Source organism: Mus pahari, chromosome 5 (genome assembly GCF_900095145.1).
Source record: "Mus pahari chromosome 5, PAHARI_EIJ_v1.1, whole genome shotgun sequence".
NCBI lineage: Eukaryota > Metazoa > Chordata > Mammalia > Rodentia > Muridae > Mus > Mus pahari.
In genome coordinates, this window is record NC_034594.1 from 164,688,553 (window position 1) to 164,707,697 (window position 19,145).

At 47.6% G+C, this 19,145-nt stretch overlaps 1 protein-coding gene across 2 annotated transcripts; it reads right to left on the bottom strand.

The window, feature by feature from the left end:
* Positions 1–634: 634 nt before the first annotated feature.
* On the bottom strand, positions 635–10,624 carry Sertad4 (SERTA domain containing 4). Of its 2 annotated transcripts, XM_021198426.2 has the most exons (5): positions 10,617–10,624; positions 10,189–10,345; positions 5,710–5,901; positions 4,309–4,424; positions 635–1,672 (listed from the first exon to the last, which is right to left on the bottom strand). In XM_021198426.2, exons 3-5 carry the CDS (start codon positions 5,882–5,884, stop codon positions 827–829), a joined length of 1,137 nt encoding a protein of 378 aa, XP_021054085.1. In that variant the 5' UTR covers positions 5,885–5,901; positions 10,189–10,345; positions 10,617–10,624; the 3' UTR covers positions 635–826. The 2 variants fall into 2 exon arrangements, with proteins under 2 accessions (XP_021054085.1, XP_029394696.1); XM_029538836.1 differs by lacking the exons at positions 10,189–10,345; positions 10,617–10,624 and adding an exon at positions 9,385–9,452.
* Positions 10,625–19,145: the final 8,521 nt, after the last annotated feature.

Consider the following 19,145-nt stretch of genomic DNA (forward strand, 5'->3'; position numbering starts at 1 on the left):
ATCAGAGGTGGCTCTATATGCCACCTCTCTAGCCACCCACTACCTATCACAGGCAAGCAAGGAGCTTGTAGGGAACTGTCTCCACAGATCCTAGATTGCTGTTCTACCAGGTGCTGTCCTGCCAGGTGCGCTTCATTTCGCCCCAACCTGTCCAGTACAAACATGACACAGCTCATGAAACCACTTCATCTATCTTCCTGTCTCCAGTCTTTTACTCAGGAAAGAAAGATACTGTATCACATTGAAGCAGGCACCTCTTCTGGTTATATTGATTTGTTTACCAAGTAACTACCTAATTAACTGGCAAACATGTTGCACTTGGCTAGCGGCAGGTTCCTTGGAGGGGCAGTGGGAATATAATGAGGGCATGTTTCTTCTATCTACTCTACTGATTTTAAAAAAGAAAGAAAGAAAGAAAGAAAGAAAGAAAGAAAGAAAGAAAGAAAGAAAGAAAGAAAGAAAGAAAGAAAGAAAGAAAGAAAGAAAGAAAGAAAGAAAGAAAGAAAGAAAGAAAGAAAGAAAGAAAGAAAGAAAGAAAGAAAGAAAGAAAGAAAGAAAGAAAAGAAAAGAAAAGAAAAGAAAAGAAGACTAAGATATACTTTGAAACATGAAGTTGGCTTTCCTTGGCAAAAAAAAAAAAAAAAAAAAATCACATTAATAAGTGGCTTGTGGATGCCTACTGTACAGATGTTTTGTGCAATCTGCTCTCCAGGCAGTGAAACAACCCGGCGTAGTGTTCACTGCATGATTTTATCCGTTGTACAAAACTACAAAATCCAAAGTAAAAACTGATCATGCGGTGCGTGCTTCTGCGCCAGTGGGGGCATCACATTTTACCCCCTCTGTTGCAGCACAGTTTGCTGCTCGGAGAAAGCTCCTTTTTCCTCAGAGACTTTTTCCAAGACTCACTCACACGGTTTCTCTCATTATATCCAGTCTCAAAATAATCGTAAAATTGGCCTTTGCACTCAAAATCAAGGTCGTTCCCCACAGGTTCTTGGCCGAGGGCATCGCCATCTCTGCTGGTTTCGTGACTTACTTTCCCATCGTTGTTGAATTTGACCTTTTCCTGGACACCAAGTGACCTAATGTTAGTGACAAAGATTTCGTTGGCGGGTATTTGGCTCTTGTAAATAGGTGCACTGCCTATGTCAAAGTCCACATGGTGGGAACAACTAGGCAAAGGCAGAGGGGAAGAGGAAGAGGAGGAAGAGGGAGACGAGGAGGAGGAAGAGGAGGAGGAGGAGGGGGAGGAGGGGGTGGATGGAGAAGAGGTGGATGGGGAGGAAGAGGAAGAGGCGGATGAGGCCACGGCGGTGGCCGAAGTGCTTCCAACACTAGTACTGACAGAGAGGGGTAGGTTCAGGCAGTGACCACCACACTCCTGATAAAAACAGCAAGTGTGGATCTTTTCCCACTCCTCTTTGGCCACCCGGGGCCGTTTCCGGTAAGGACAATCTTGAGCCAGGAACCACTCTTGGGCGGAGGTACCACTGAGGGAGCAGGCAGGGAGGCACCAGCTGTTCTGCATGACAATCTCCCCGTGGATCCTCTTCATCAGGTTGTTGATAAGAACAGACCTTCGCAGGTACACTTCTGGGTCATCGATGAACCTGAGCTTCTCCAAGGACATGTAAAGGATGTGTGCTCGCTCCTCGAAAATGGAGATGGTCTGAAAACCAGAGGCAGGAGAACCCTTATGACACGAAGCTTGCGAAAACAGTATCACCTGTTCAGAGGCTGGCCCCATTGTACTGGACACCCCCAAACCCTCCTGTTTCCTAAAGTACTAGTGGGCTGAGGAGGGCCCAGCCAGAAGGCTCAGACCTTTAAGTCACAGTGAAGGAGAAGCTGAAACACAGTCAATCAGAGCTGTCAGAGGTCAGGCCAGCAATTGTTGTGGGGTTGGAGGTCAAGACAGCAATTGTTGTGGGGGTCAGAGGTCAGGACAGCAATTGTTGTGGGGGTTAGAGGTCAGGCCAGCAATTGTTGTGGGGGTCAGAGGTCAGGCCAGCAATTGTTGTGGGGGTCAGAGGTCAGGCCAGCAATTGTGGGGGTAAGGGCTAGGTAATCTGAAGCAGCACTGGGAGGATTCAGCTTGACCTGGCTGTTGGTGACAAGGGATGCTCTGGGTGAAATATATCAAGTTGTATTTCGCATGTCTTTGTGCAGAGGCACACACATGCATTTCATAGCAGTATGTTTTTAAACTCACCCATTTTTCAAAGAGTCTTGCTACTATTAATTGATTTTTTGAGACTGGCTCTCTCTAGTTTATATCCTTGGCTCTCCTGGAACTCATTATGTACACCAAGCTAGTCTTAAGCTCACAGAGATCTGCCTGCCTCTGTCACCTGGGTGGAATTAAGGCCTGTGCCATCCTTAACGGCTGAAAATCATTTTTATGTGTATGAGTGTTTGCCGGCATGTTTGTCTGTGCACTATGTGAGTGCCTGGTCCCCACCTGTGAGGGGCCAGAAGAGGACACTGGACCCTGAGGAATTCGAGTTACATCCAGTTGTGAGCTGCCAGATAGGTGCTGGCAATAGAACTCAGGTCCTCTGCAAAGGCAGCGAGTGCTCTGAACTGCTGAACCATCTCTCTAGCCCCAGTGTGCGTCTTTTAAAAGGTTCTAATGGGCAGGTCAGAGTGTGGATGAGGCCACCAAGGAACACTGCTGGCTTTGCATACCTGTCATCTGCCTTATTAAGTAAGAGGGAAATTACAGTCAATGAAGCTCAGACCAAGCACCTGGAAACTGAGGGCTTTGGGGCTAGCAAAAAAATAGAGGAGCAGAGAGAAACTGGGGGTGGGGTGGGGTCAGTCCTGGGCTGTGTGAGGCTGTCACTGGGTGAAGGATGCTGCAAAACCATAATTGTTATTATTGATAACTTGTTTTTGTAAAAATAAAATAAAACGGAGACATGGCCTTGCTATGTAGCCTATGCGGCCCTGGACCTCACAATGTAGCCCAGACTGAACTTGCAGCAATCCACCTGCCCTTTCTTTCAAGTGCTGGAATCACAGGATGTGACATCGCACCTGGCACATCCCAGTAGCAACTGGAAAGCTCCTAGAGCCACAACACAGAAACTAAAGCAAGAAACATGGGTGCCTTTTTACAAACAGGCAAAAGCAACATCTTAAGGATGGGGTGGGGTGGGAGAGGGGAGACAGGACGAATGGGTTGCATAGGGTCACGGAGGCAGTGGGTGCCGGCCTCAGCACCTGGGCCACTGGGCTCTGGCTGTTCTTCCTAGGTAAGGTCAGTGGAGGGCTGAAGGGAAGGCACTGTATGGAAGAAGAGTTAATGCTCACATGCCCAGCTCTTCACCTCATGGGCTTTCCCCCTACCATGTTATTTCTTTATGTTTGTGAAAAGAAAAATAGCTATCTTTGTTTCTTTCCTTGGGAATGAATTCTGAATTCTGACAAACTTGACATGTGCTAGGATATATCAGGAATAGCATGCTTGCTTTCTATGCACGCACCCAAGGGATGATACATTGACCTTAGGAGGTCAGGAAAACCCCAATTAGCACAAGCAGTGGCCTCGAAGTAAAGTGCATCTCCACCACATGATACCACAGAGCAGCCCTACCCCTCAACCTGGGAATATTAAATCACAGACAAAAAGATGTGTTTCCTTACATAGTATTATTATATCTGGGGAGAGAATCTCTTTCTGGTTCTTTCTTCAAGGACGTGTGAAAAGTAACACGGTCTCTGTCCTAGTTAGGGTTTCTATTGCTGTGATGAAACACCACAACCAAAAAGCAAGCTGGAGAGGGAAAGGGTTTATTAGGCTTGCACCGCCACAGCACTGTTCATCATTGAAGGAAGTCAGAACAGGAGCTCAACAGAGCAGGAACCTGGAGGCGGGAGCTGACGCAGAAGCCGTGGAAGGATGCTGCTTACTGGCTTGTTCATCCTGGCTTGCTCAGCCTGCTTTCTTATAGAACCCAGTACCACATGCCAAAGGGTGGCACCACCCACAGTGTGCTGTGCCCTCCCCCATCAATCACTAATTAAGAAAACGCCTTAGAGGCTTGCTTACAGCCTGATCTTATGCAGGCATCTTCTCAATTAAAGTTCCCTCCTCTCAGGTGACTTGAGCTTGTGATGAATTGACATAAAACTATCCAGTGCAGGTCCCCACCCCCACCCTGTGACAGCGATTCACGTGACCCCACAAAGAAACGGCTCCCTTCTATTGATTGGGTGGAACATTGAATGTCTGGAAATGGTTCGAGTGTGTGCTATGAAGCATCGTAACTGTTAATGAAGTAACTACTACTTAAAACATACTTTATGGCTGCAGCTGCTGAGTGGTGGGTGGAGATCCTCGTCTTCTGCATACTTCCTCTTGAAGTACGTGACCTTGGGTGTGCTTATAGGGTTTGGAATTCCCCTGTAATGTGATCCTGTGGTAATAAATCAGACAGACAAATGACACAAGGCCTGCCAGAGATTCTCGAAGCAAAACACTTTCATTCCCTTTCCCCCTAGTGGGGAACTTGGCTACATCCCTGTCTGTACACGCAGTGGCCAAAAAACCAACCAACCAAACAAACAAACAAAAAAAACCTGTCTTCATAGTTGCTATTGGATAGAGTCCTATTATGAACCTGGGAAGGTAAAGGTTTCCAGGCAGGGTTAGAGGAAAATGTCACCCACCTTTCTTCATTTACTAAGTGCCTGGAATCTCAACTCTGTGCATAGGGCAACAGCAGAGTCCATGGGTGGAAGGGTGTGACCAGAATCCATGGGTGGACCTATCTGAAGTAATGCCAGCATTTCACTCACTCAGACTCTTGTCACAGGCAGCAGAACCATGGATACAAATCACTTTAGAGTTAGAAAACACACCTATACATGGGAGTTACAACATCTTTTTCTCTTAAAATACAAAGTTAGGGGGCTGGTGAGATGGCTCAGTGGTTAAGAGCACTGACTGCTCTTCCGGAGGTCCTGAGTTCAAATCCCAGCAACCACATGGTGGTTCGAAACCACCCATAATGAGATCTGAAGACAGCTACAGTGTACTTACATATAATAAATAAATAAAATCTTTAAAAAAATACAAAGTTAAATATTAAAGTTCCACTCTGGAAATGTTAACACATCAACCCTGAATAAAGCAAAGGTCCCCTTTGAGGACTTTAAAACCTTTTCAGAAACCAGATTTTCATGAAGCCTATATTTCAGTTTCTTAGAAAGAGAGAGAGAGAGAGAGAGAGAGAGAGAGAGAGAGAGAGAGAGAGAGGAAAGAAGGAAGGAAGGAAGGAAGGAAGGAAGGAAGGAAGGAAGGAAGGAAGGAAGGAAGGGAGGGAGAGGACCCACAGACTGATCAGTGAATAAGAACTCAGAATAACTTATTTGAGACTATCAGAATTAATGTCTAGAAGTACACATTCTATTTTCTCATCAATCGTGGTCCACGAAGAAGCAGCTTGAAGCTGTGGCAGATTCCTTTATGAACTGTGGGATAGAGGTCTCACTGTGGAGCCGGTGACCGTTTGTATATCTCTGAGGACCATTCGCTTCAATGGGTCAGAAAGCTGGAATCCAAACTTTTGGTATCTACTTCAGTCCCTTTAAAAATGCTGTTCCGGGACATCCACGGCAGGTGGACCACAGGCTTCCCAAGGAGCCCAGCCCTGGGGTTGACTATACATTGCCTCCTAAGAAGAAGGCTAAAGGCCATACCTGCCAGGTGTGAGCTGGCTCCCCGGTCTCCTTGAGAAGGAACCGGAGCTGGCCCTGGGGGGCTCGCACCTCCGTAGCTGTCAGCCTCCCATAGTGTTTGGTACCCGGCAATCTCAGCAGCTCCTTCTGAGACAATGGGCTCGCAGAATCTATTCATGGACAGAACCAGCGTCATCTCTAACAGCCTTAGATCTGGGGGGGGGAAAGAGGGGAGGGGAGGGGGATAGATAAAGAGCTCTGATTAGGAGCCAGCCTGAAGATGGACTCAGCATCTTCCTGTGCTTGAAGAAACTTTTACTTCCTCCCCACCCCCAACCATCTGATTATTTTTCCAAGGAAACCTTAGCAAGCTCTTGATGCTGTTAGCTTAGCCACTGAGATCAGCAGCCCTGCATTTCAGGGCGGGTCTTTAGAGCCCACTCTCCTTATGGTTCTCAGATCCCCTCAGCCTCTTTCAGGCAGCTGCTCAGCCTCCCAAATACAGGTTTCTCCCGACCTTTAAAATGTACCCCTAAGAGGAAGGGCCAGAACCCTCAGCTTCCCTTCGACTAATAAGGTGAAATCAATTTTCTATTCAAGCCCCTAGGGGACTCCTTTGATGAGATCTGTTAATCAATTGGGGGAGGGGGGTGGAACACTTGGCAAGTTTAAGTCTCTTTCCCAGTTTTCTCCTCTCTCCCCAGTTCCTCTTCTACACTCAGGATCTTCCCCTACTCTCTCCTCCCGGGGTGAGGCTGACAGACACTCAGTAGTTGTTTCCACAGCCCTGATCGGCCTGAACTGGATCTGCCTCCAGTCAAAACACTGCGAGATGAAGACAGAAAATTGGCTCCAGTTTCCAGCCGTGAGTTGCAGTCCCACAGGAGCCAAGCACAACATCAACCAAGCAGCAGAATATTAAACAGGAGCCAGGGCTCCGGGCAGACACAGCCAGCAACTCTTTAAACTGCAAAGCCAGATGCATGGCAGGAACTTTCCAAGAGTCAACACAGCCCTCTCTGGTTCTCAGCCCTGACCTCAGGACTGCAGGGAGCAGCCTAGCCTCTGCCACTCCGTGACGCGCCAGACTCTGACTCTGTCAAATCCAGGCTATGAGAACATGTTGACCCTCAAGATAATGTTAAGAGTATGTTTCAGGGAGAAAAGAGCCAGGTGGGACAGCAGGGAAATCCTGGGGCCACAGGCCAGAGGGAAGACCGGGCAAGCACCTCTGCTTACTGGTTTCTTTGGGACATCCAGACCTGCACGGCTCATTTGTGTTTTAAGAACCGGTCAGTGAAATGCTATCTGGCTTGCTTGCTCAAGATGGATTTTCCTAGTGCTCTAGCAAGGGCCCAGTTCATTCTTTTGCCTTCTGGCTAGGGCAAGGATATCACTGTCTCATGGAGAGTACTGTTCCCTACATGTTAGGACATCAATGCACATCCAGGGGAAAGGGAGGAATGTAGCTTCAATAAGGTGGCAAGATCCTCTGGCTACCAGAGCAGCTACTGACAGCTGACTGACTGTCTTTCACCAGGTGGCTGTGTTCTGGGATTCAGTTGAAGCCCTGCAGAAGACAGAGACAGGGCAGGGTCTCCAATGAGTGGGTAGAATCAGGACGTAGCTGACTCAGTCCTCGGAGTCTGCATTTCCGTTTTTCTTTCCAAAGAGATGTCAGAAACGGTTTAGGGGAAGAGGATGCGTGTGTGTGTGTGTGTGTGTGTGTGTGTGTGTATGCCATTAGTCTGTGCATGCTGTCTGTCTGTGTATGCGTGTGTGCAAGCTGTGAACCTATGGATGTGTGTGCATGTGTATGCGTGTGTATGTGAGCTGGCTCCCCAGTCTCCCTGAGAAGGAACCAGTGCTGGCCCAGAGGGCTCACACCTCCGTATCTGTCAGCCTCCCAATAATACAATAACTCTCTATCCAGCAATGCTGGGAGATGTCATTTATTTCACTCTTCCAGTCATCAACAAAGAAATTTTGTCTCCATCAGTTTAACAAATTCAGTCAGCCCTTTGGTCTCTTCCTGTCAAACTCTGCAACCAAGCAAAGAGTCCAGTTTCTCAACCTAGTCTAAAAGACACCTGTATCCAGAAATGCCAAAGCTGGAGACAGACCACGGCCCTTTCTGACTGACACACTCACTTCTGCGGTGGATTCTGGAAAGAGGATCCAAGCCTTTGCCTGGTGGAACACTTACTACGTATAAACAAAAGAGGGTTTACAAACCCACACCCCTAAATAAAAAGAAGCACCTCCAGGCTCCTGGCGGCAATTACCTTGCTTAATAGGACATTAACGGGCCCTGGGCTGCTCTGCCCTACTCTGTTTGTTTATGTTCTAATGACTTGGGGAGCAGCTTTTCTGTTGTTAAGACTCTCAGGGCTTCTATTTGTTAGCATTGTTTACAACAGATGAAATTCCATCATTATGCATTTGAACTTGAAACGTGCTGGGATAGTTTTTAGTGTGGTTGTTTCTTTTGTTTATAACATCTAATTTCTTCAAGTTTTTCTTTTTCAGATTGAAAACTGTTACACGCAAGATCTTAATGGGAGAGGCAGGGTTCTGCAAGTGATTTATTTAAGCTGGAATAAAACATGAATGAGCTGGAACTATTTGGGAGGGGGGAGGAGAATCTGCAATTGAGCCTTCCTGGTCTATTTGGAACTCACACTGATGTTAACCAATTAGGGAGACAAGCGTGGTCTTCTTGAGATGCTGGGCTACACAGCACTCATGTTTAGCATGGATCCTCTGTTATGGAATCCAGGAATCCAAGTTCACAAATTTATGCTGTTAATATGGAAAACAGCCACAATGATGTATACTACAGAGATCTTCTTGTTTTGGGATCAGAAATTAGTTAAAACAGAGAGTGTTATCATGTGAACTTGTGGCCCTCAGGCTCCTGTGCGACTGTTTGGTCACTGAGGTGATACTGTGGAATGGCCCCTCCAGCACCCTCTCAAGGCTGAAGGCTAAGTGTGAGCATTTTCACCGAGTGCTCTTCATACGTGCATTTCTATACAATTTGGTTTTCCTGAATGAAGCCATTCTGGTACTAAAAATCAGTGGCTGGCTGCTATGGCTCAGGGTGCCAGGAATCTAACAGGGGCTACTGGACATAAAGCAGCACGGCAGAAGGATCACCCTTCTTCCTTTTGACACTGGGAATTACAGAGCATTTTATATAAGGCGCCTTTAGGCTGCTGGAAGACAAGAGTCCAACCCTGGACTGCATGGGGTGACCGCTGCAATCCAGAGAACTGCAGTGCTCTGTCCTGGGGAGCCAAGTGACTTCCCCGCCCACGGACTCCATGCGGTCCCAGGCAGAATCTCAACAGTTTGGCTGGTTCAACCAAAGGTGGAGGGAGGGGCTGGGTGGGAAGAACAAAACCTTTCAATGCTCCAAACCTGACAGGTGTCGGTTTTTTGCAAGTCCCTGTGGTGCCCCGGGAAGTGCAATGACCAGCTGCAGTCCCAGGAGGCTAAGAGTTCTCTGTCGGTGTTGGGGGTTGGGAATGCAGGTGTGTGTGTGTGTGTGTGTGTGTGTGTGTGTGTGTGTGTAGGTGGACTAAGGTCAGCGGTTTCCCACTGGGAGCTTTGGGGTTAGCTTTCTCAGGCCAGGCCCTAGGTGGGGTGCAGGGGTGTGACGGGTCCCTTATCCAGGGTCTCAAACAGACGCACCCTGGAGACTGGTATCACTGCCCTTAAGCCCTTTCCTGGACCGAGGGCACCGTCCGGGCCAGCCGCTGGCCGCAGGGAAAAGTAAACAGCCCAAGTGTCTGGGAACAAAGGCAAGTTGTCTTCCAAGGTGCTGGAGCCCAGTGCCTCTCCTGAAGAATAAGGGCTATCATTATTCGCTCTTTCTAAAAACCAAGTTTCCTTCTATGGGAAATACACGCCAAGGTGGGATTCCAAGGCTATGACTCACAGCGGCTGGCGGGGCCACACTCCAGCCCGCAGCTGCCCTGGTCCTTCGCCGAGCTGCTGCCGCCCGCGCGGTGCGCGCCGCTGGAGCTAGGGTGGACCTTGGTGCCCCGCTCCTGCGGCCGGGCACTCGGGAAAGTTGCGGGGCCGAAGAGACTGCTAGAGGCGGGGGCGTGGGCCCGGCAGCCCGCGGGGAGGTGAGCCGAGGACAGCGCCGCCCGCAGCCAGGAGCAGGGGCGGGCGCGGAGGTGGCGGGGGACACAAGGTGTCAGCTCCGGCAGCGGCGCCTTGTTCCGCGGAACGCGCATCCCTGCGCCCCGCAGGCCCTCCTCCCTACCCTCTTGGCCCCAGGCCGACCCTCCTGCTACCCGGGGACATCCGACTCGCTGCCACGGGGTCTTCGCCCACCGCCCGGGTCGCCTCGTGCGCGCCGCGGCTCCCGGGAAGGGCGCGCGGCCCCGGAGAGCGCGCGCCGCCCCCGCGCCCCGCTGTGTCCAGCTGCGCCCCAGCCCCACGCGCGACCCTCCCCGCCCCCGCGCGCCCTGGGGTCACGGCTCTTACCGCGCGCCCCGCGCTCCAGCCGCCGCCGTCCTCCGCGCGGCCGCCGCTGCCCACGCGCCTCCCGGGCCCAGTCGGCGTGGCCCGGTGCGCGGCGGCCGAGGTCCCCGCAGGTCCCGCCGCCGCCGCCGCAGACGGTTATGGAAATGAGCCGATGTGTCTGGCGAGGAGCGCGAGAAACCCGTCAATCCTGTTTGCCATTTCCCCGCGGATTTCCGAGCCCGGCTCTGCTGGATGCCCCCGGGGCGAGAGGGAACCTGACAAGCGCGCTCCCCGCCTCCCTCCGCTCTGCCAGATCGCGGGGCGCCGCGCCCCCGCCCGCCCTGCCTCCGCCCCCGCTCCGCCTCCGCCCTCGGGGCCGCGCGGGCCGCTCCCGCCCGCAGCCCGGACCCCACGCGCGCAGCCCGCCGGAGGCAGGGGCTGCAACGCACGAAGCGTTCACCGCAACCTGCCCAGACGTCTTGTCTATTTTTTAAATTTTGCTTTAGTTTTCTTATTGTGTGTGCGTGTGATTTAAAAAAAAAAAAAAATCTGTGCCTTTCCCACCCCTTGCTAAAGACTTTCTTCCCCTCTGTACAGCACACGGAGATGAGAAACAGATGTCGGAGCTGGACTGAGCCTTTGCGCTCCCCCGCCCGCTCGGTCCCTTCCCCAGCAGCCTGGGTGTAACAAGGCAGCACTCATCCTGTGGCCACGTGAACTGGCAGCTACTGGGTGCGGATCCCCGTGGGGGAAACCTACAACAAAAACAGACAGACAAACAAACAAACAAACAAAAACTAATAAAGACGCTTGCCTTTGGTGGAAAGGCTGTGACAGGAGCTCAAGTCACTTTATTTTACAAATAGTGATTTCTCCTCTTCTTGTAGTGGATTCAATTGGAGTTAGTTTTTGTGTGGATTTTTGTTGTTTTGTTTTTGAGACCGGGTCTCACTGTGTAGACCAGGCTGGCCTTGAACTTTTATTAGAGATCTGCACGTCTCTGTCTACCAAGTGCCACCAAGCATGGCTGGGTTTTTCTTTAAAAACAAAACAAACAAACCGCAAACACACTGATTCATAACTGCTGTCTGGGTCCCTCTGTCATGGAGAGGTCACTTCTGGTGCAAGGAAGGAAGGAAGAGATTTAGAGAGGTAGACCGTAACAAAGCGCGGGTGGGGGAAGGGAGGCACCTGTGCGAAGTGTTAAGAACTGCTACTATGCCAGATGCGCTGAATGCGATGCTGTTCTGTATAACAGTGATCCTCAGGCCTGCAAGAGCCAGGCCTCTGACTGCCTGGTCGCTGCGAATCCAGGGGGCGCACAGACTGCAAACCAGGGGGAGAGGATCAGAGCCTGCAGATCGAGCTCCATCTGATTTGCATGTTTATTTCCTAGAATTGTAATTAAATTTGTGTAATAAATGTTTTCCATTTCATTTGTACACTCAAAATTTGGGTGACTGACATGCAGCTAAGTGAATTTCCTTTTTTTTTTTTATTTTATGAAATAAATGTGCCTTATTCAATAAAGTAGCAAATATTAACCATTGTCAGGACTAATCTATTTAGAGGGTGTTTCTATTGAACTCTGTGCATCAAAGACACAAAAATTCTTAGGGTATCAGGACACCAAGAGAACAATCCTGAAAACAGGAGGCCGTGGCCAGCATATTTTTTCCAAAAGACAGTCCAGGGTTGCACGCCTGAGATTGGGCTTTCTTGGGTTCATTCCAAACCATGTTAAATTGCCCTGACTCATGCCAAGACGGGCATTAGATGATGATTTTGGAATTTTTGAGATGACTTTTTTTCTTCAGTCCATGAGAGTCCCACATCCAGGTTGAAGTCTACTTTTCACTGGAGGGAGGAGGCACAACTGCTTTAAAGCAGTGCAGTTTGGGGAATCCGAATTCTAACCTAAAACTGTTTATCCTGTAGCTCAAATAAAGAGCTAAATGTGGGGCTCGGAGGCATGGCTTATTATTGTTTTTATCTCCCCATATTAAAGTTTCATAGCATTTAAAGGACTATGGGGAATCCACACACACACTTAGCTGTGTCAAAATACATAAAACCAAAAGGAGCAAATTAAGCATAAAATTGAGAAATAACACGAGACTAGGAACTAACACAAGCTGCCTTTGCTTCTTTAGAGCTTTATCTCTAAAACCCAGCCTTCTGGGGAAACTCCACAGCATCCTGGGGTGCACTCCATAGCACCCTGGGGTGTAGAGACTCTTAGCTTTAAGGGTCTACAAACCGAATTTCTGCATTTAAACCCTGTACCCTTGCAGCTTTGCATATGAACTTGACCCTGTCCTGTCCAGATACTTCAGGTTAGCATGTTTCACTGGCAGCTTTCCTGATTAACTTTTAATACCAGGGTTACTGTCCGTTAGTGCCCACCTGCTGACAACTGAACAAGCATGCTACCACAAAAGGCAGTCACGTGACTACAGATGGCGAAACATTATTTAAAAAATGTAAGTTGTGGCTATGACATAAGAACCACAAATCAATAGTGAAGCGTTTGGAATGAGTGAATGCGATTTACAAACAACAGCCAACTGAGCACTATGATGTCATCATTTTGGGATATGTGTGAACTTGCAAGAAAAAAAAATGCTTGGGTATAAAACTTAAAATACGTTGAGCTGCAATTGAAAGCCACAATTGTTCTTCAATGTTTATACTGAAGTGCCAGTCTGAGAGTGTCCTGCCTGATAGGATACCCAACAGATTCTAGCGTTGAGGCCCCACTCCTCTCTCCAGCATGGATTCCCACTGCTCAGAGACATGTCCCAAGTTTCAACCTCAGATGTGTGTGAAGTGGCTTCACAGAACTCTGTCACTTCCAGGCCAAGCTGCCCTGGAAGCAACCTCTCTACTTTCTCATTCACACGTGAGAACTGAACTAGATACTAGATAACAAGGTGTGCAAGAGATGAACAGCACACCAGCCCAGATTTATGGATTCACCAGTACGATGAGCAGTAGAAGAGTGGAGAATGCTGGGACGATTTAGTCATCTGGGCATAGTAGGTGTGTGAGAGTTCATCTAATGGACTAGTTGGCACTCAGGTTTTACCCGTGGGTATGTGAAAGTAGACAAAGCAATGGTCATCTTCAAGGGTCTGTGCTGGGGAACCACATGAGGAAGCTAAACTTTAGGACAAGCCATGTCCAGGGGACAATGTTTTTGGAACACTCAGCTGCTTTCTCAGCAGTACAGAAAGAAAGTCTGTGGGCATGCATTAGAGTTGTGGCCTCAGAAGAGGGAGAAGATGGGTGTGAGATGTCCCAGAGTGGGAACACTCAGGCTATCACCAGTGACTTTGAGGACAAGAAGTATGAAAGGAAACTAAGATTACTGGTCAAGTCATCCCATGGCTAAAAGCAAAACCATTCGAGAAATGAAAAGACAGAATGGAAAGGAATGTGGTGTGTTGGCTCTGGGTCTGATCAGGGAGCAGACAGATGGAGATAGAGGGACAGCCGGTATTCTGTCTAGCTGAGATACTAGGAAGAAAAGGATAATAAGAATGATGAACATTCTCCTGTCTGCTGAGGTTGAAGGCTGAGAATGTAATGAGTCAACTAAAGATATTTTCAGTGAATTAGAGAAAGACGTAGGTCAGCTCTTTAAAGATTCCAGCAAACATGTTTATTCAGAGTTGACAATAACACTTTGGGTTTAAGGGGATTTGTATCTCAAAGGATGCAACGACCCCTTTGGTTGAGAGGAGCTTGTGGTTAGGTGGTAGAATTTGGCAGAGGTAGCCTGTCCTTGATGTCCTGTTAGCAGAGCACAGGAGTTATGTAGTGTACTTCCTCAGAAGCCATCTTTACTCATTCACCTTCACGAAGAGAAAGTGATTCATTTCATCAGAAGTGAAGTAATCCTGAAGTAATCCCCCCAAAGATGTAAACTGTTGATAATGAGCTTTGCATGTTATCTCCCTCAGGGATATTTGTATTTTAATGGGAGTGTCATAACATTACAAAAACTTTAATGAAAGCAACTGATAATTAATGGCATGACTTCAGATGTAAGCTGGTGGGGTTTTATTTCTGGACACTAATCCTGTAATATATATGGTCCCTTGCTCAGGCTACTGCTTTTGGAGACCTACATGAGCAATTAGTTGGAGATGGTTTACAGTAAATATCCTGACTAGCTGCAAAGAGATGTTCTCCTAACACACTCAGTAACTTTTTCAGTGAAAAATATTCTGTGGCACTGCTTTTTTGGATGCTATCAACATTTTATATCAGTTACAGTGTGATAACTGGGAGTCTGGAAACCAACATTCACTCTGAGACTTCAGGGGAAAGATGAGTGATCAGTCACACAAGTCATTTGGATGGGAGCTGGACAGCCAAGAGGAGATAGGATGAAATCTTCAGTGGGGTGGGTGGGTGAATCCATAACTAGATTAGATCCACAGCAAGAACAGTACAATGTAGGGCTTAGGCCGATGGATGGGTCAAAGTCTACTGGAAGCTTTCAAAGCCATTGTATCATGGAAGATGGTGGTGCTGGGTGCTGGGAGCAGAAGGGAACAGTTGTCTGAATGCAAGGTGGAGTCTGGTTGTCCCCTGGAGATAGGGATTGACTTTTTACACAATAAGCTGAGATAATAAGCAAATAAGAGTAAGACAAGGTACCAGGAGTGCTTCCTGAAATGATCATTTTATTTGTTTGTTTCTATCTTCCTTTGTTGCTCTAGGACAATTTCCCAACCCACATCCTAGTCTGATCTTTGGGAAGAAAGTCTTGTATAGCGAGAATGTGCTTTGTAGCTGAGGCTGGCCTGGAGCTTCTAATCTCCCACTTCCCTCCTAAGTACCAGGATTACAGGCATGCATACTATGCCATAATTTTTTGTTAACCCAAAAGCTAAATACACAGGTGGGTTTACCTGATCCAAAGCACAAATTCTGCAGCATGAAGTACTGAATAAAGAGGTGCCACTCCATCTAAAGCCTGAGCCAGATTTTGGTAAGGCCAAGCAGGCTTGTGAAGGTATAAAGGTATTGACACCGGGTCCCAAGTCTAACTAGAACTCATGTTGTTGTGAAATAAATTAAGAGTTACAAAGCCTTATTTTTGTCATCCTGCCTAAAACACACACACACACACACACACACACACCAGGAGGAATGAGATCTGAAAAAGCAGGGGAAACTGACAAAGCCAGCTTACTCGTTGCTTATCTCGAAACCCTGGACTCCTGCACGTGCTTCACTCGTGTGTTATTAACAGGTGGACCGAATACTTCACAAGACTTGAGATTAGCTCACTGGGTCATACGCAATGGTTCACACCTTTAATCCCAGCACTCCGGAGGCAGAAGACAGCCTGGTCTATACAGCAAGTCCTCTGCCAGCCAGATACACAGTGAGACTCTGTTCTAAAACAAACAAGATTAGCTCAGTAGAGAGCAAGAAGGCAGTAGTATAGAGGACCTCTGTAGAATGGGTGAGGCCCAGACTCAAACCTTAGTTTTACCAAAAATTGCAGAGACAAATGGTATGTGCGTGTGTGTATTCTGTGTTCGTGTGTACATGTGTGCACCTGTGTGCTTCAGTGCTCATGTGTTTATGTATGTTTATGTGATACTGCACCAACAATTCTTTCAGGGGCTGGAAGACATGTGTACACCAACAGCGTTTTCTCAAAGCTAATGACGTTATACATAGGTGATTGCTGAAGTCTTTATGTTTGGTTTTTTTGTTGTTGTTGTTGTTGTTGTTTTTTATCTGATCAGACCCTAGAGAAGAGTTTTGGTAGCTTACAGGAATATATGTTCCAGTGTAGTAATAATTTCAGCTATGTGAAAATGTGTAGAAAACAAAGTGTGGGCCAAATTATATTTATTAAATATTAAATGTTATTGAATCCAAGTAGTGTGTTCTGTATTTACTGAAATAATTACTACCAGGTTTATTGAAATGCATCTACTTTTCACAAGCATTTACAAGGAAATTATTTTAATAAAAACATATGGGAATTGGCACATTCACTTTCCTTCCCCTCCGTTGCAGACATTTGCCTGGATGAAGAGCTCTTGACACAATGTACACGCATATAACACACATGTGCTGAACTGAGCCATAAGCAGCACTGGGAGGAAGGTGGGGGTGGGGTGGGGGTGTACGTGGAGATAGCTTCATCTTGGAGTTTCTTTGTACTCCTAGCTTGTGAGTAGTAGAAAATGTGCAGGCAAAGTTCAAAACAGAACCTGCTTATGCCACTGGGAAGATATATTTATTTTCCACCATGTAAAAGGAAAAGGCATAAAATCAGGGTGGAAAGATGGGGAGGGAGGAAGGCGGGGGTGGGGAGGGAGAACCTGGTGCAGACATCACCTGAGTGGGAGATCACACATCCCGCACACACAGGAGCTCTGCACACACATGCACAGATTCATCTCTGACAATTTAATTGTTTAATGGTAGGACTAACAAGGAATCCTTTCTGAAGTAATGGCATATAAAGGCTTCCCAACGAAGTTAATATCCTGCTGCATTTGATGGGTGTTTCCCATTTGTGCGGTTCTGCCTTTACAGACTCCCTGAGCTTGTGGAGGGGGTGGGCAGGAGGGGCAGTGGTGTCTGCATTTAGCAGCAGAATCTGGAGACTGACTTAGACTGTCAGCTCAGCCATGAAGGCCATAAATCCAAGGCTCCAGCCAGCCCCAGACCATTGCTCACATGGGTTGTAAGGCCCTGGTTTGCAGGCCTGGGACCTGACTCCAGGACTGCAGCTGGGTGCTTGTCTGCTGGCAGAGTTGTCTCTTCTGTTCTTAGTTCCTAGGCTCAGGGATTGGGAGCTATCTGTACTGAGGTTGCAGGGTTTCCTTGTGGCCAGTCTCCTGCACAAGGACAGGCACATTGCCATTCTGAGGCTTCGGCTTGTGTTTATGTCCTGATGGGGAGACTCCTCACACTTCCTCAGGCTCAACCTTGCTCAGTGTCTGGGCATAACATGCACCAGTTGGAGAAGTATGAGCCTGAGGAAGGGAGCGGGTCTCACTACAGACCCTTCAGTGTTCACGCTGCAGTCTCCATTCTTAGGAATACTCTTTACCAATTACATTTTGACTCTGGTTACTGGGTATGGGGTTAGCTTGTTCTCCACCAGAGAACACCAGAGGAGGTGGCTTCAGCACAGTGACTTTCTGCCTGTCCTGACCTTCCAGCCCTCAGTGCTGACTCCTCTCACCGAACCCCTGTCTGTGTCTCTCAGTCAAGGAACAGGCTTAATAGGCAGAGTTGGAAACGACAGACTATTTATAACACGAGCTTTCTAGCCCACAGCTCTGGCTCTTACTTCTATTATCATTACTTATTCATAGACTTTTATTCCCAAATATCATTACCCTTTACAGTAATAGGATCAGGAAAGCAACCACTTAAAACAAAACAAACAAATGTGGGCATCTCGTCTGCATGTAACAGGACATGTTTCCTCGGCTCCCTCAGCTCCAGCTCTCCCCGCCACCTGGGGAGAAGTAGTTCTCACCAGCAGCTCCCTCACTGACTGACAAGGGGGCTGGTGTGGGGAAGGCATGGCAACAGTGACAGTCTAAGAGAGCAGAGGGAGCAATGAAATCTAAGAAAAACTGGGGGTGGGGGTGGGATGGAGGAAGGCGAGAAGGATATGAAATGCTCATTCTCTGAAACTGTCACCAGAGGGAGGTAGCCATTCCCTATCTTTTAATGCCAGCTGAAGACCAACTATGTACCCAAGACCTACTGCATATCAGCAATAGCTACCATGTACCAAAGGCCCACTATGTGCTATCAGTATCTGCAGTGTGCTGAAGACTCTGTATGATAGCTACCATGTACCAAAGACCTACCATATAGCATCAACAGTTACCAGGTACCAAAGACCTATTGTGTACTATTAGTAGTTATCTTGTGTTGAAGACCTACTGTGTACCATTGATTTTGACTTTGTCACAGGGGTTCACGGAGCTCAGGCTGGCTTCATACTTGCTATGGAACTCCAGATGACCTCAAACTTCTAATCATCCTGTTTCTACTTCCTGAGTGCTAAGCTTACAGGCATGTGTCACCATACCTTCTTTATGCAGTACTGGGGATCAAATACAGGACTGTGTGCATGCTCAGTAACTGAGGTAAATCCCAAGTCTTCTATAGGTTACTTGATTTGCATAACTTTTATCACTAGGTATAACTGTTTCTACTTTACAGGTTCAGGAAACTGAGGTTTAGGGAGGCTAAGTGGCTTCTTCCTAGCTGTATGTTTTAATTCAGGGGGTCTGGAATGTAGGCATAGATCTTGCTCTGCCCTGCATTTCATTCTGCCCTCATCTCACTTGTGTATTACTTATATCTATGCCATCAGAAATTATTAAAATGTGAAAGCACCATGAAGCTATACATCCAAGTCTGTGGCTAGTGCACATTCTGCCTTGCTCTGATTAGCTTACTGAGTACAGAGCCTTAGTTGTCAAGCATTCAGAATGTTTTCATGTTGGAAACCCCTTGCTTTTTTCATTTTTTAGCCCTTTACAAGGACAGCTAGAAACTTATTTGTGGCTTGGCTACAGGGACTAGAGTCTGGAGTAAACATTGCCCCTAAATCTCTGGTAGTCATGTAAAGAAAAGGTTTTCATGTATAATGGAAAGGTACACAAGAAGGGAACTATCAGGGAAAAGTATGACTTCACCAAAGAGTAGCTTGACTATTGCACACAGACAGCCAAGGTTAAAGTCAGCAGTGATAACTCCAGTTGGCAGCATGTACCCTGCATGCCTTTACCCTTGTAGTCTGCTTCCCCAAACTCACAACTTCATTCTAATCCTAAGAAGAACAGCAGGCAAATCCCAGCTGAGGACTTTGTAGACAGCACCTGGGCAGTCCTCCTTAAAACAGGAAAGTTGGAGGAGTGTTAGTCAAGATCAGTCCAAGGAGAAAGGATAGTCAAATGCTAGCCAGGAAC

What these genes read in the sequence shown, in the direction of transcription:
- Sertad4 (XM_021198426.2), bottom strand. Translation starts at nt 5,884, where the DNA reads ATGACGCTGGTTCTGTCCATGAATAGATTCTGCGAGCCCATTGTCTCA. An exon ending in AGCCAGCTCACACCTGGCAG is followed by an intron (nt 4,425 to 5,709) that starts GTATGGCCTTTA and finishes TTATTACCACAG; the next exon opens with GATCACATTACAGGGGAATT. An exon ending in TCAGCAGCTGCAGCCATAAA is followed by an intron (nt 1,673 to 4,308) that starts GTATGTTTTAAG and finishes TCTGGTTTTCAG; the next exon opens with ACCATCTCCATTTTCGAGGA.